This window comes from Anser cygnoides, chromosome 1 (assembly GCF_040182565.1).
Source record: "Anser cygnoides isolate HZ-2024a breed goose chromosome 1, Taihu_goose_T2T_genome, whole genome shotgun sequence".
NCBI lineage: Eukaryota > Metazoa > Chordata > Aves > Anseriformes > Anatidae > Anser > Anser cygnoides.
Window position 1 is genome coordinate 101,511,883 of NC_089873.1, and position 16,602 is coordinate 101,528,484.

At 36.9% G+C, this 16,602-nt stretch overlaps 1 protein-coding gene across 3 annotated transcripts in view; it reads right to left on the reverse strand.

Annotated features, from left to right (window-relative positions):
* The window catches only part of MAN1A2 (mannosidase alpha class 1A member 2), a 141,500-nt gene that overhangs the window by 78,446 nt on the left and 46,452 nt on the right, over positions 1 to 16,602 (reverse strand). For all 3 annotated transcript variants that reach the window (XM_013202185.3, XM_048055642.2, XM_013202186.3), the window contains one exon: positions 12,792 to 12,888. In XM_013202185.3, coding sequence (XP_013057639.1) covers positions 12,792 to 12,888 — 97 coding nt within the window. The remainder of the gene's footprint in view (positions 1 to 12,791; positions 12,889 to 16,602) is intronic.

Here is a 16,602-nt window from a genome sequence, read left to right on the forward strand (position 1 = left end):
CCCTAGCACGGGAGTGAAAATGCTTCCTTGGTGAACTCAACCTGATATTAAACAGAGAGTTATTACAACCTTAAAAAAATATTCTCATTATCAATAGTCTTGCCTGGCCAGCTTGAGAGGGGCTAAAACATGCAGACTGGGCAAGACTATACAGATCTAGAGAAAGTATACCAATTCCTATCTAAAAAGATTCAAAGAATCTAATTTAAACTGCAGCAACAGGATTTCTTAATCCGATAGACAATTACAGACCTGGCAGAAAAATATACAACATGCAAATTAAAAGCAAACAATTATCAAACCAGTCATCTTTATCTTTAATGAGGCTCTGGCAAGAAAGCTGCCGCTACTGAAGCATACCACTTGTAAAATATCTTAATGACTCACAATGAACAAGATAATGTTTAAGAAAATGAATTAAACTTTTGAACAGAATTTAATTCCACTGTGAAAACAAGTGCCTCAGAATTAGTCAATGAAACAATACATTTCATACAAAACTGCAATGTATGATTTCAGCTCAGCCTTAAAATGCACTGAATAAGCCTTTAAGTATCCATGGAGAAACCAATTGTGTTTAAAATTTTAGATTAATTAAAAAAGCAGAACAAAACACTAAGCTTGTTGATTGCTTAGTTCTGTTAATTTGCTGATAATTGACAGAATGAAAAGGAGTCCCTAATCTTTTCTACCAGACACTTGGAGTATTTTAGCATATAAACAACATTAAATAATTGATTATAATGCTTTGCTTTATTTTATAAATGAGGAAGTAATAGGAATGAAGCACTGAAGTGTATGCTGTCTTTGTTCTTTGAATCTATAGAAAAGGGAACCTACGGGTGGATACTATCAATTAAACTGCTGTTTAAATAGCTATGTCCTAAAGACTCAAATTTAAAATCTTTGCCTAAGAATTTATACTACAGTAAACCTGTCTCTTCAGTGAACTTCACCTGCTTTGCTTGCATTGCTTTGCTTTGCTCTCCAAATAATTCCTCCTTGGCCCTTCAGCTTAATTCAAAATTCATACAAGTGCTAAATGCAGTCCCTCTAGTACAAAGCCTGAATATGCACAGAACTAACTTTAATAGGGGTTGGCATATAAGTATCAGACTGTTTTGATTTTCTCTATCATCAAGTTTCTCTATCATCTTTGCATTTTTTTAATTTGTATTTTTTAGGCATAAACACAAAACTGAATTAATGTAGACGGAGGAATGAATGGATTGTGTGTAGACTATAATTAAGACTAACACTGGAACTACTATCTAAGTTAGTTAGTGTAAAGATGAAACCTAGTGATAACCAAAAGGCTTCAGTGTGAGAAGGAAAAGATGTGAATGAGCTATGGAGTAAGAAAGCAACAAGGGAGAGGAGATGGCATTAAATTGAGTACAAAGGAGGAACATGAGAGGATGGAAGTGTGTCAAAGAGGCAGAATGACAGACAAAAAGTGAAGGTGATGGCAATGAGCTACACATATGAAACAAAATTAAATAAAAATACACATCTGGAGCAGCTTTATTTTGAGAAATCAGGAAATGAAATTCTAAAGGGAAGAGTATCTGCGAACAATGGCTCAGAAGGTTGCAGAATCTAAATGCAGGCAGCGGACAGTTAAAACCAGCAGCAAACAAGGTAAGACTAATATCTGACAGTAAATAAGAGCACGGTATTATCTGGACTCAGGAATGGTTGTGTGTCCTGCGTTCCTGTACCTTAGGTACAAAGCAAGCAAAGTACTGACCTTTCAAGATGGTAAAGATACAAGTTCTTACAGATAATTGTAAAAAAACCTTCTTTCTTTACCAGCTATGCAGTAGGAAAAGCATCACAAAAACCACTCCTCTAAGTTATGATGTCGCATAAACTTTTCCATCTTCAGATAAATAAAAATATGGGCCACTTCTACACACTTTGGTCCAAACCACCTCATAAACTCTCTCTAAACTGAAGGAGAACTAATTTCAGTTGGATAGCCATGTAACTTCAACAGAATGGTGCAAACCTTGAATGAATAATCTCTGATTGAAGACAAAGTATATGAGGCACAGTCACAATGCTGCACTCACATAGTTGAGCAGCTTCTGAATTACAGCTGCCTCAGAGCAGGCTTCAGATGACAGCAAAGCATACTTGCATCTGCCTCCAATCCTGTATGCATGCTCACGCTGCTGTCCTTACGTATTTAAAGTTCAAGTATACTAATCCTTATTTAGTTGTCACGCCTGTTTACTTAATATTGAAACACCATCCAAAATACACAGCCTTAATTTCTTTTCCGTATTGCATGCTCTGTTCATAATTTCAAATGATAGGAAACTAGTTAAAACTCAAGAATAGCAGTCCTGCAATCTAAATAATTATCAAATCAAAACAAATGGAAGCCCAAAGATTCCCAATGGGAAACATATTTTTTTGTTCCTCAGAGCAAATCATCTGGTTTATATGAGAAAAGCTGGAGATGATGGTACTAGAGATCATAAAAATTCTCCATATGATCTTGAACCTTGAATTCTAATGATTTAATTTCTTCCTTACTATTTGATGTAGATGTGAACCTCACTCTTCTATAAAGCAGGTTACAGAAATAAGATGTGCTTGTCTAATCTCACTTTGCGTTTGCATTTAATTATATTGTTTTTTTAAAGGCAGAGTTTTCAATCTTCTTAATAACAACATAGCATTTAGCACCATCAGTTCAGAAACGTGAAAAAAAAAAGCTATTGAGATGACTGAATCTAAACAGGAAGTACATGAGTTAATACACATGGGGCGAGAAGCATTCCATGGGAATACTGTAGTATTAAAAGGAAGAACAGAAGACAACAGCTTCTTATGGTGAAATATCCTCATATGCATAGGCACACACGACAATTTGACAAAACAGTAGTAATGTTCAAAAAATGTTCTTAGCCAACTACAGCTGTTTTTATGGCACCAGCACTGTAAGCAATTAAGAGCGAATGAACAGACAAATTGCATCCTTCTTGCACTCATTTGCAAGTTTTAGAGAAATTAGAGCCATATTCTGAACAAAACACCACCTCTATTGCAGTGGAGCAAAGTAATGTTTACAAAATACTACTTGCCCAATTAGCAGCATCAGCAGACATTTAAATTAGATGAACTGGAAGAGGAGGAAGAGGACTGGAGGAAGAGTCAAGAATTATTGTAGAGGGAAGTTATATGTTAGCATCAACGTTAGTCTAAGAACTCAACCAACATATGGATAGAGAATAGATATGGAAGATACGTGAGAACAACCGTTAACAAAGGCTCTTAAAAAAAAACTGTTACAGGATAAGAGAAAATTATTCTCTCAAAAATTGATAATGATTTAAAAGATAGGAAAGTACAAATAAACAATTACTATGAGGGGAAATCAGCAGTGAGGTCATACAGAGATGAATGCTTGGATATATGCTATTCCACATATTAATAAATCATTTGATCTAGTGGGTGGCATCCCTGCCCATGGCAGGGGAGGTAGAACTGATGATCTTTAAGGTCCCTTCCAACCTGAACTATCCTCTGATTCTATAAGTTGGAAATGCTGTACACACTGGATGAGGATACTGAAAGGAATGCTACTGCAAAGAAGCCACCCTATATTGATATTCTAGACTCCATAAGCTGTCTGAAAAATGCAAAATACAATTAAAAAAAGGAACAGTGAACAATCAGAACAAAAAGTTGCTCATCTTCCTCTCAACAGGAAAATTTGAAAACATACAGAGAAAAAAGACAGCAACGTATAGGGAGTAAAAGCACCTGTATGAGAAATGGCTTAGACCAATACTCTCCATATAAGACAGACACACAACTGAGGCTATGTATGGTTCTACAAACTCATGAAAGGCAAGGAACTGATTAATTATGGATGTTTTCTTCAGGTTCTGCTTCAATACCAAAATTTGTCACCTAATACAGTGTGCAGACAGTTCAAAACCAAAAAAAGTTCAGAAGTCCAAAATGCGGAACCAAACTGTGGAACCACTTGTAATGACATATTGTGGGTGCTCTTAAGTTTGTATAAACTCAAAAACAGATCAGACAAAATAATGGAAAAATAAACTAAAGGTTATTAAGTAAAACTTGTTGTCTCTGAGTCCAGAAATAGTAACACCACACAAAATTCTGTAAGCCCGGACAGTACTCTGAGAAATAGCCAGTTACCACATGCTTTTCAAGTTCTTACGTTTTGTCCTAAGCACCTACTGTTTTCAATTTTTGGTGGAAGAGTAATTATCATGTTTGACCTTTCATCCAACCTGAGGAAACTTTTCCCGCATTATCAGAGCACTGTTCTGATTCCAGATTAGGCCAGTAATTCATGACAATTATGTACTTTCTTAAAATTTTGTTTTTCCAAAATTCGTGTTACTGAGCAAACAAAATATACATTCACGGTGCATATGATGTTCAACACTGACTCAGTGTAGCCATCCACTACCGATTTTGCAGAGATCATTGCTACACATGGCTGTCTGAAGGCCAGTTTCATTTACTTTAAAATCAAATAGATTTTCAGTCTGATTGTATTTTTTCTGAAATACAGAGATCAGGCTGAAATTTGCATCATGCAATTAGCTCTCTTCACTAGCTAGTGTGAGCAGTTTCTTTCGCCTTTCATTTGCTGCTATAAAGTCAAGATAAAACTACTATTCACCAAGTATTTTTCATCAAAACAATAAGAAGCCAAGAACCTATTTGTTTATATATGTACGTCATTTCTTTATTGCTTTTATTTATCCTCCACATGGAAGCAGAGGCTGAAGACATACACAGAAAAAGGACATACAGAAGAAGTTGTTTCTACTGTCTATCTCTACCTTACGATTTTTACAATGAGAAGGCACCACCAGTTTTTAACCATATTCCCAAATGGCCATCCCTTTGTGTGATACATGCCTTTGGGTATATCATCTAGTTTCCTCCTAGTCAAAAAGTATTTTGTCTCCCTTATTTTTACATATTTGTTGGTTATTTGACAGCCAAAAATACAGCAAAATGGAAGGCCCGCAAAACCTCATGTTCAGTTATGTGAACTTGAAAAGTTAATGACAAATAATCAGACAACAGCAGACAATAGTGTCAGAGCAGTTCAAGGAGCCCAATAACCAATACAATGGAAGAAGACAAAAATGTCTAATAAACTAATGAATATTTTTCCAGAATAGTACAAAAAAAATCTTTAAAATCTTGTAGCACTACCGAGAAGTATTCCACTTCTTATTTTCTAGATCACAGATTGCACATAGAAATAGCATTATTCTCCTAAGCTATATTGTACTTGCCAGAAATACTGGGACAATAAACTCCTTTGCTTGACTCAGCTTATTCTTGCAACCACCCCACGTCTTTGCAGTCTGACAAATGCATTTTCTCCATGGGTCTTGGTAGCATTGCTACTCCTGCTCTCCAGCACCATAGAGAAATGCACTGACAGTTCTCCATTGCTTAGCAACAAAGAGATCTGAGCAGGGAGCTTCCCACGCTGCTGCAGCAGTAGTTGGCCATGGGCTCTGCCAGGCAGGCAGCAGCAAACTCTCTTTGGTAGCAGGCAGCTAGCTCAAGCGATGTTCTCCTGGGTCTCATGGGCTTATCACTGGTGCTGGTAGTAAAAGGCTGAGATGGGCTCTGCAGTGAGCCAGGCAACAGGATGCATGCAACAAGTGGGTAGAAACCAAGTAATCAACTGGCAAGTTAAAGAAAAAAAATAAGTTCAGCTTACTAACTGTCCCTACTGAATCCTCAAGTTGTTTGCAGTGATGTATCTTGCTTGTTAACCCACATTACGCATCAAAGTTTCATTTTTTTCCAAACATATGAACCAGCAGCACATTATATGTCACTCAATATGCCAGACAAAAAACCCTTATAAAAGAGAGAACATTGTATTTGGTCATATATTAGGAGAGAGATATGGCACTGCATTGCAGCCTTAAGGCTTTACTAGGTAAAACACAGGCAACAATGCAAACGCAAACGCAATGTAAATTCATACACAATTTTCTCTTCCTCCTAGAATCAACATCCCAAAACACAGCTGGCAGATGCTGCAGATTAAATTGACCATTTGCATAGCATGTGAGATAACAGAACAGGAGAAGCATGAAAGCACAATAGAGGCATGGGACAGTTCTAGCATGACAGAATATGAAGTAATAGTTTTATCAAATGTTTGTGCATGGGAACAGGCCTGTCTGTATGCAGGTGTCTACTAATTAAAAATTCCACATAGTTGTCCCTACTGAAAGATCTACTGACACCCTTGAAAATATATTTAGACGTATCTATCTATGTGTGTGTACATTATCAGATCATCTTCATATAATACAGCTCATCTCTAGACAGAAATTGTCCAAGTGCAAAGTTTAGAAATGCACTTCTAGTAGTATGGAGATGATTATAATTTTGCAAGAGTTTATATCACTACTTTATCAAATACTTTATAATAACATGACAAACCGCACATCTTCACTTTATTCTTAGATAAGATTACTCCAAACCCACAAATTGATTTCAGAGCTCTCATTTCAAAAAGCATCAGGTCAGATGACAAACAGTGATTTCTATTTATGCTGATGCCAGTGTTCTGAGTTGCTAAAGATTATGCTCTTTTTTCTTTTCTTTTTTTTTCTCTTTTTTCTCTTTTCTTTTCTTTTTTTCTCTTTTCTCTTTTCTTTTATCTTTTCTTTCTTTCTCTTTTCTTTTCTTTTTCTCTTTTCTCTTTTCTTTTCTTTTCTTTTCTTTTCTTTTCTTTTCTTTTCTTTTCTTTTCTTTTCTTTTCTTTTCTTTTCTTTTCTTTTCTTTTCTTTTCTTTTCTTTTCTTTTCTTTTCTTTTCTTTTCTTTTCTTTTCTTTTCTTTTCTTTTCTTTTCTTTTCTTTTTTTTTTCTTTTCTTTTCCTTCCTATTCAGGTTCATTCAGATTCTCATTCAGTTGCTCAGGTTCTCAAACTGTTTTTTTTTTTAAATAAAGATTGAAGACTGATACAAATCCCGTTAGTATAAACAGCTCAATTTAAATCCTAACAAAGGGACTTCAAAGCTTGTGCAACAGTAATTATTTCATGAGATATTGAACAAAAGGTGCCACAAATACACAATTTAAATCCCTGAATCATATCTGGCCTGAGTAATTTTAACAGTGTTTCCAAAAAATGTTCACCTAAGGGTCACCAAACAAGTGCAGGGTCAAATCACCTTTAAAAAGTTATTGTGATCCCTAAGAATGAACCCAGACAAGATTACACTTCAGCAAGACAATCTGAAAATACTAGCAACTGATGTGGTTTTGGCTAAACCCTGAAAACCTTCCAAAGTAAGCTTAGGGTTTGTCGTACTTGCTCATTATCTACATGCATCATTTCCCACCACTCTTTCAGTCTTTTTTTTTTTAACATCCTTTGTGTTCTAATGAGAACTTGACCCAGATAACATGCAACCCCACCTCTACAATAACACCATGAGACTGTCAGATTATTTCAGCAGCTTAAGCTGCCCAAAATTATTATTTTTTTTTTTAAGGTCAGCTGCAAAAACCATCAGCAGACCTGCAAATCAAAGTTAACTGAAAAGTTATACCTTCTCTCTGCTAGGGCAGAAATAAATGACGAATTATGATTTTTAAAAGCAGGCAGCTTTCACAAATAAGCAGATAATCTGTTTCACCAATACAGAACCTACAAAGGTTCATATCATGTTATCTACCCGTAAATATCTTTAAAAGCCCACCAATTGCCAGTTACACTTTTCAAAAGCAGCACCATACTACTAATGCTTTGACTCCGCTGCTGAAAAGGCACTATTCAAGATTTTGGCTGACTGACTACACAGTTTGATAGGCAACACTTTTAGCAGACTCTACTTTATAGTTTACAGTCATAAGGGTCAGACACCTCAAAAATACTGTCAAGAGATTCTAGTTGCAGGTCACCTAATGTAACCTCAGGAGGCTTTGTTTCAAGAGTCAAACTACTAATTGGGGCAGCCCACAAATGTTCTTGCAGGCATGCTTCAGTGAGGCACTGGGAATATTGCTTTGAAGTTTATCACCTTCTCTTATTTATTTTTTTAATGACTTAGAATTAAGATTTATTACAGCAGTGAAGGCCACCTCATCTCCCCTTTTCTCACTCAATCCTGAACCCTGCTAGACCATGTGATGCTGGGAACACTGAAGTTCATCATGGCATAGGTATCAATACACACTATCTCAGAGGGAAAAAGGAGTCCAACAGGGAAGACTGAGGCCTTATTTACCTTTTATATTGAATCACATTTACCTCATTTGCAAGATTCAATGCAAAAGGATGCTGTGTCAACCAGGGGTACCACCTCCTTGCTTAGACATCCTATGAATTGAGATGGAAGTACAGCAGGCTCCAGTAATGGCAGAAAATAGTTTGGGTCTAATAATCTTTGGGATTAACAATAAAAGCAGCTTTTGCTGAGCTTTTTATTAAAAATAGAATCAGATTTCAAAAAGAGTTCTGTAATGCTTCTATAAAGGCAAATACCACTGGGAATGGTGTCATCATTGGTGATAGAGATTGGTAACGTACTAGCAGTAACAATACAGCCTGGATAGTCCTTGATAGAAGAGCAACCATCTTTTTTTTCCCTTCTCCATCAACCACCCACCAAGTCAACAATATCTGGTGCTATTTTAGATTTGATATATCCTGAGGATATTACAGAAAAGTTTTCCATTGAAATAGCCTTTAACAGAGCAATCATAACATGATTTGGCTAAAAATTAAATGGCACAAAATAGCATCTGGATTTCAAAAGGACCAGAGCTCAGAGAATTGGCTGGGAGAGTTAGCAGGAACAAGAGAATCACAGACCTGAATGTGGGAGAAGTCTACAATTTCTTTCAGACAACAACGTTAAAACTACAAAGAATAAGCATTCCAAAGGTGAATAAAGTAGAAGGTCCTCCATCCTCATTAGGAGATATAGAAGAAGCAAGCAGAGGTGAAATGAAAAAAACTAGAGTAAAACAGTAATTCCAAATAATTCTAAAATATTGCATCAGACACTTTAAAAATGCTTGCCATATAAGGAAAAAAACTCATTTCACATGCTGAAATAAGATCATTTATAGCAAATTAATCAACAGAATTTCATGTTAATTCAACAGCAAAGATTACACGATCATACAAGTGAACACTGAAAATTTTCATAATAACTTCATCAGCTGGATAAAATATACAGAGAGGCCATGATTTAGAGATGACAGACAACTAGGTAAAAAGCAAATTACATCATGGGATGCCTCCAAAGAGATTTTTTTTTTCTGATAGAAATTCAAAGTATTGCCAATTTTCAAATAGCAATGAGAAATTGCCTAAGCATACCGCAAAGTACTCTGAAAACCTAAGAAATGTCTTTGTCACAGCAGAAGCCTGTTGCTCTCTGCTCTTCCCTGCAGTCTCACATTACCTCCTTGCACTATGCTCAACGCTGACTGAATTTTTAGACTCTTCTATTTCACTCTTCAAACTCCCCATCCATTCCAGATGCTTTTTTCTCCTGAGCATGCTAAATTGTTCACCTTCCCCCCCAGATAGCTCCATCTGACCCAATCATCTTCTATATAAAGGAATATAGAGAAGTAAAACAAATAGCACCTTTCACACCATACTGAAGTGTAACAAAACACGTTCCAGTGCATGAACAAAAGCAATCAATGCCAGACTCCAAGTCATTTGTTTGCAGTAAAAGCGAATAGTCCTTGCTGATGGCTGATATACAAACTGAAGTTACTCTCCTATTAATTTAAAAAGGCTTCCATGCACTATAAATTTGTGGGGTTTTTTGTTGTTGTTTTTTTTGTTTGTTTGTTTAAAAGTATTTCAGAAATTTTCACTTTTTAGAAGATCGCACTCCATTGCTGAGAGCAGGGGAAAAAAGTGGAGTGCCTTGTTCTCCCTTCACCTTCCAGTATATGTTTTTTTAAGGTTGAAGTTCACCATACATGTAAATTTGACAAAAAGCAGCTTGAATATAAATAATGTTATAATATAGCTTATTAATTTGGTAAGATATAAGAATGGTTTCAAGATAAAATTATGGGGAATAATAGCAGGGACAGACCCCCCAAAAATCTAAAAATCCTATTTAAATATTAAAAAGCTTTTGAAACAAGTAATTTGACTCATTGGTTGGAATAAGTTTCCTCTGGAAGGTTTTCCTAATCTGTATTTCTATCATCCACAAGAAACAAATATGAGGTTTAAAGCAGGATAAATAAAGTAAATACCAATTATAATGAGAACCAACCTCACACAATGTCATTAGCCAATTACATTATAATAAAAGCCAATAAAAATCTTGATTTAAAGCGAACATAATAAATACTAAAACACTTAAGGTATACACTGCATAATCACACTTTCTGTTGTTGTAAAAAATGGTTAAATGATAAAATTTGTACCTTTCTCAGATCACAGAATCACAGAATCACAGAATCACAGAATCGTCTAGGTTGGAAGAGACCTCCAAGATCATCTAGTCCAACCTCTGCCCTAACACTAACAAGTCCTCCACTAAACCATATCACTAATGGCTACATCTAAACGTCTTTTAAATACCACAGAATAGATGAACACAGTGTGAAGCTCTCAAGAGAAAAAAAAAAAAAGAAAAAAAAAAAAAAAAAACACCACCCTACAGTCTTAGAAGAGCTCCTTTTTGTGCATTTCAGAATAAATGCATGAACTTCATTGATCAGTCATCTTAGGTGTTTTGTATTCTGGACTGGTCCCGGCTTAACCTTGTGGTGGTTTCACACTGATGGTTGAAGGAACTCCACCACACATCTCTCTCACTCCCTCTCCTCAAAGGAAAAGGGGGAGAAAATACAAAGGAAAAGGGCTCGAGAGTTGAGATAAGGACAGGGAGATCACTCACCAATTACTTTCGCAGGCAAAACAGACTTCAGCATATGTGAGAGTAATATAGTTTATTGCCCATTACTAAGAAGCTGGAGCAGTGAAAAACTAAAAGCAAATTAAAAACACACCCCCACACACACTCACACACCCTCCTGTACCTCCTCTGCCTGAGCAGTGCAGGGGAACAGCAAATGGGGGCTGCAGTCAGACCCTAAAACCTCATCTCTGCCACTCCTTCATGGTCACTCTGTGTCCCTGCTCCAGTGTGGGGTCCCTCCCATGGGATGCTGTTCTTCCTCAGCTGATCTTGCATGGGCTTTCCACAGGCTCCAACAGTGGTCTATACCACAGGTGGCAGTTCCTACCAGACCCCCTGCTTCACTATGGGCTCCTCACCACATGCTGCAGTTCTGACCCAGAGTCTGTTTCTGTGGGGGCTCTCCATGGGCCGCAGCCTCCTCCAGGCCACATCCACCTGCTCCACCGGGGGCTCCTCCACGGGCTGCAGCGTGGAGATCTGCTCCGTGTGGGACCCATGGGCTGCAGGGGGACAGCCTGCTCCACCAGGGGCCTCTCCACAGGCTGCAGGGGAACTGCTGCTGCATGCCTGGAGCACCTCCTGCCCTCCTTCTGCACTGACCTTGGGGTCTGCAGGGCTGGTGCTCACTTCTTGCTCTCCCAGCTGCTGTTGCACAGCAGTTTTTTTCCCTTTCTTGAATCTGCTGTCACAGAGGCACGTTCAATGTCACTCATTGGCTCAGCTCTGGCCAGCGGTGGTTGAATTTTGGAGCTGGCTGGAACTGACCCTGATCTAACGAGGCAGCTTCTGGACTCTTCTCACAGAGGCCACCCCTGCAGCCCCCCGCTACCAAAACCTTGCCACGTAAGCCCAATACAAACCTTAATCACTAACTCCAATGTTATGTGTTTTGTTACACCAGAGAATGAACCTAGAGAGCCTCCAGGGCTCAGTCCTCAACAGTCACAACTACTTCTTTTATACTGTCAGTCTTACAAAATTGGAGACAAAAAATAGATTTCTTTCCTGGTATGAGCACCAATAAAATACTTGCAATTTTCCAATCGCAATTCCACTTATTCTGTCTTAAGGCATATATACCAAAAAAAAAGCAGTACTGCTGCAGATTGCTGAGATTTTAAGGAAGAAAGGTCCATCTAGTTATCTATTCTGATCACATATATGCAACGCATACTATTAAATTTTTTTGATCTTTACCTTCTTCATGTTTCATACTGTTCAAAATGCCATTTGTAACACATTCACACTCCATTGCTCAAATATTCTCACTTCATCCTTCCAATTTCTTCAAACCTTTCCCCTACCCTCAAATTTCTATATTTTTCAACTTTTCTTTCTTTCATTCAGGTCTACATAATCAGGATCCACAAGTCACACATCAGGTAACAACATCACTCTTATCTATACTTTTTTTTTTAAGCTACTTAAAAACTCATCTTGTTACAAGCAGCTTTTCAGCATCTTGCATATACTTTCTTGTATCATCCTCCAAGAATTAAACATAAAAATTTAGACAAGAAGAGGTGAGAGTTTTATTTTTAAGACAAATGTACATTCATTGTAACCCCAAATGTCATCACCACACTACCTTATATATATATATGTATATATACACATACACAAATCAACAGTGTGCATAGACACAACTTTGCTTTTGCAACAATAAGAACAGGTTACTCCCAAAAATATAGTTTAGTGAAGTTACTCACTAAACCACCAGTGAAGTAACTGACAATTCTGTGATCCTCATTTATACTAAAACATAATTTACTATAACACTTGGATAGACGTTCAAGGAGAATAGCATGAACAAAAAAATATAAAATGAAAATATAGCCTACCAAATATGTTGGTGGAATGTCCTTTCCTGGCAATTGGTTTGAGCTCATTATGTCCCCATCCATATTGCCTATAATTGTCCCAGGCATGCTTCATCATCTAAGAGAGGAAAAAAATAGGAAAAAAAATAGGATTCAGTTATGTTGTGAAGCTACTTCGTACAAATACAGTATTTTATTCCTTATTTGAGACTTCATCTCTCTCACTCATCCCTGCATACTGATGATTATATTGCTACTATTTCTATTTATTTAAGAAGTCAGATTAGATATCATGAGTAAGTTTTGAAAACAACTTGAATCTATTTGACTTGAGCTAGAGGATGCTCTGCATTAGTTCACTTACTTTTTCTTGGACTTAAATATATACACAGACATTAAGAAATTAATGAAAAATACTGGCTAATACCCAATCTGCTAGCCTGAAGAAAACAAACAAACAAAAATATAGCAATATTTGAAGCATAAAAGGGATTTATTTATACTGGTGCATCAGAGCATGACTAAAAACGTTGCAAAAGGCATAATACATTTTTTTATTAGCAACACCTACTTGACAGAAATATACTGTGGAACAGCCTCTACCATGAGAAATGCCATAAGCTTTGTTCTTTAGAAAGTATAATGAACAAAGCAGTAGAAAATTCACTCACAGCTTAAGGTTCCTGTAATTGTTGTTCCACAAAACACTCTTTTTAATAGAGATTTATACTACATAGTAAACAACTACAAAAAAAGAAAAGTCTTATTGGACCACAAGTATTAGTTGCACACATCAGCTGCTAAGCAGTGCTCTTATGTATTTGCTAGAACTTTCAAAATTCTTTGTTTGCATACAGCTGAAATTCAGCAGCCACCAAATTGCAAAACTGAAAGTACAGAAATGCAGTTTAATCGAATAAGATTAGTTATCTAAACAGATCAAAGCATGTACCAAGGAGGAAATCTGATTCTAAAAGCCACTGCCCCTGACACAAGGAAGTTAGGAACAAACCTTTTCTGAACAAGAGTTCTGAATCAACAGCCATGCAGCTGTATCCACAGTGTTATACATACGTTATTTTTCTATCATGTCTTCAAAATTGATATTAAAATATTGTTAAATTAAACAAAAGCCTCCAAAAAATGTACAGAACTTAAATCACAATACCCATAAGTTTGGGAAATGTTCCCTAAGAGGAGAATATATGCTTATGCAACCTGTAGACCTATACGAACCCTTTAAGAAGCTGATTATATCATGTCAAGTAAATGCCATGATTTACAGGAATGCAGTTTTTCTTATTGTAATTTGAGGGTCACCATGCTCACAGAAAATGTGAAGGGACAAGCAGATGTCAGCTAAGAAGTAAGATGCAGTCATTTGCCCTATTAGCACTAGCTCACATAGAAGCAAGACACCGGATCTTTTCTTACTGAGTTCAGGGCTTAGAGGAAGTCAGCATCCAGTAAACCCAAATCTTTTAAAAACTGTATCCAAGCTGTCTACTGAGATACGCAAATCACGAAGTCCCTGTCTCTCTACAACCATAGAAGAGATCCTTGTCCAACCCACACAGCCATAATTCATTTGAACATAAACTAAGACATGAGGAGGTTGAAGGGAGTCAGCTCATACCCAGACAATAACTTGAAACAGAGCAGAGGTGAACATACAGACATGCTCTTGTGTTAAACTGACATCAACCTAGACACAGATATCCCTCTCAAGATGGCATTGGTCCCACTCCTACTGTGCACCATGCCAAGTCAACTTCTATGGCTGTTCTCAGTTTTCACACGATTAAGATTCTGACACACGATTAGTCAGGTCTGTTTTTTTTTAAAGTGTCATGAACCTGTAACGTAAGAAAAAGAGAACACAAATATTACACTTAAAGAAGAGAGGAGATGTTCATTAGTATTGACAGATTCTTTAGTGTTTACTGAGCACTTACGTAATTGATCAATAAATAGTCACTAGAAAACGCAGTAAAACCCTGATCATAGGTAGCATAGAATAGATAGGTAGTATAGCTCTAACAGTATCCAGAATCAATCTACTCTTTATATACATATCTGTACATATATATGTATATATATGTTTCCTAAAGATCATAGAGTCAAGAACCACAGCTTCATTCATGCTGGAAGAGACCTCGAGATGACCCCAGGCCAACCCCCTGCTCAAAGCAAGATCAGCTATGAAATCAAACTGGAGCTGCTTGAGGCTTTATCCAGTCAGGATGGGACAAGACATTCAAGGTCTTCCTGAACTGTCCTGCTCAAAATTGCAACATGACACTCCTAAAAACATTACATTGGAAAAAAAAAAAAAAAAAGACATGAATTTTTAGAAGGCACTAGAGGATAGAACTAAAGAAGCTAAGCTCTTATCTGAGTTTGGTAACAGATGGATATCTAAACAACAAGGTGATCATGACATGGCAGCTCTAACCAACGTCTTTCCAAAAAAGGGGGAGTTGAGCTTCTGAGACCTTGGAATGTATCAATGAAATATTTCATGATGAAGAATCAAATGACCACTAACGTTTTAGCTCTGTAAAATTTCAGACAAAGCATAGACAAATACCAGTAGAGATCAAAAACTGGCTAAGCCCAAAAGAAAGAGCAATAAATTGTTTCCTCATGGCAGAATGTTAACCATGGAATATTCCACCGTCCCCACTTGCTATGCCTACTGGGGGTCTGAGGAGAAGGTGTAGATTTTGGTAAAGATTTTTTGTTTGCAGATTATTTAGCTCTGAGGAAACTACAGACATCACAAAGGGCTAAAACAGAATCCACCACTACCTAACATGTTTTTATATCCATAAGTTCGTACGATATAATTTCTCCTAAGATAAAATTCAAGAAAGATAGAAATTTTAAAGGAACCAATTTCACCAGATTCATCCATTAATGGAAAAGTAACTTAAGAAAACACTATTGAGACCCAAAACACTGTCAAACACGACACTAAGGCATAGTTGACTGCATCATCCAAGGTTCTGAGAAAGGAAATCATATTTTGTAGAGACTAAGCTACTTTCATAAACATGAACGGGTGTCTTTCCTGTCACCTCTGCCTCTCCCAAACAGGATACAAATCAAATGGTATTATAATTCCCCAAGAATTTTTTTATCATTTTTACATTAGCAAGTCAACTGATCTTTTCCAAATGAATACTGAACGTTATTCAAGCACACAATGTGATGCTCTTGTCTACCACTAAATGAGCAAAGACTTGATTATATCAGGTTAGCAGATAACTGCACATTACATGTAAGGGAGAAGCCCCACAGCTCCTGTACACAATATTAAGTTTTGTGAGGATGATGTACCAAGAGATCTAATAACAACATCGGATTTCTGCTGTTGCCAGAAGTGGTAGCAGGATATACTGTAGATGTAACACCTATATAACTGGAAGCAGTTGTGCAGGCAGAAGCTTGTGAGAAGACAGGACAAGATGTGTCCCGCTGCCAGCTAAAACTTTAACAGAGGATGCCACTTTGGCTCAGGAAGTATAAGTAACATGACCTCCTGATCTGAAAAGCAAGATTATCTCTACAATTATGCCAGAAAGCATTTATGTAATGAAATTTGTAAATACTGAATTATAGTTGCCAGTAGGCAGTTGCAGGCTTTTCCTTAAAAAACTTGTCTTTACAAGGATAGGGAAGTTTCAGACACTGACAGGAACATCAGCACTAATGGTGATAGAAAGAAGGTAAAAATATTTGAGAGGAAAAAAAAAAGAAAGAAACACCCTTTCAAGAAGCCATTACAGCAGAAACTTAAGCTCAACTATGTGAAAGAAAAAAAAAAATC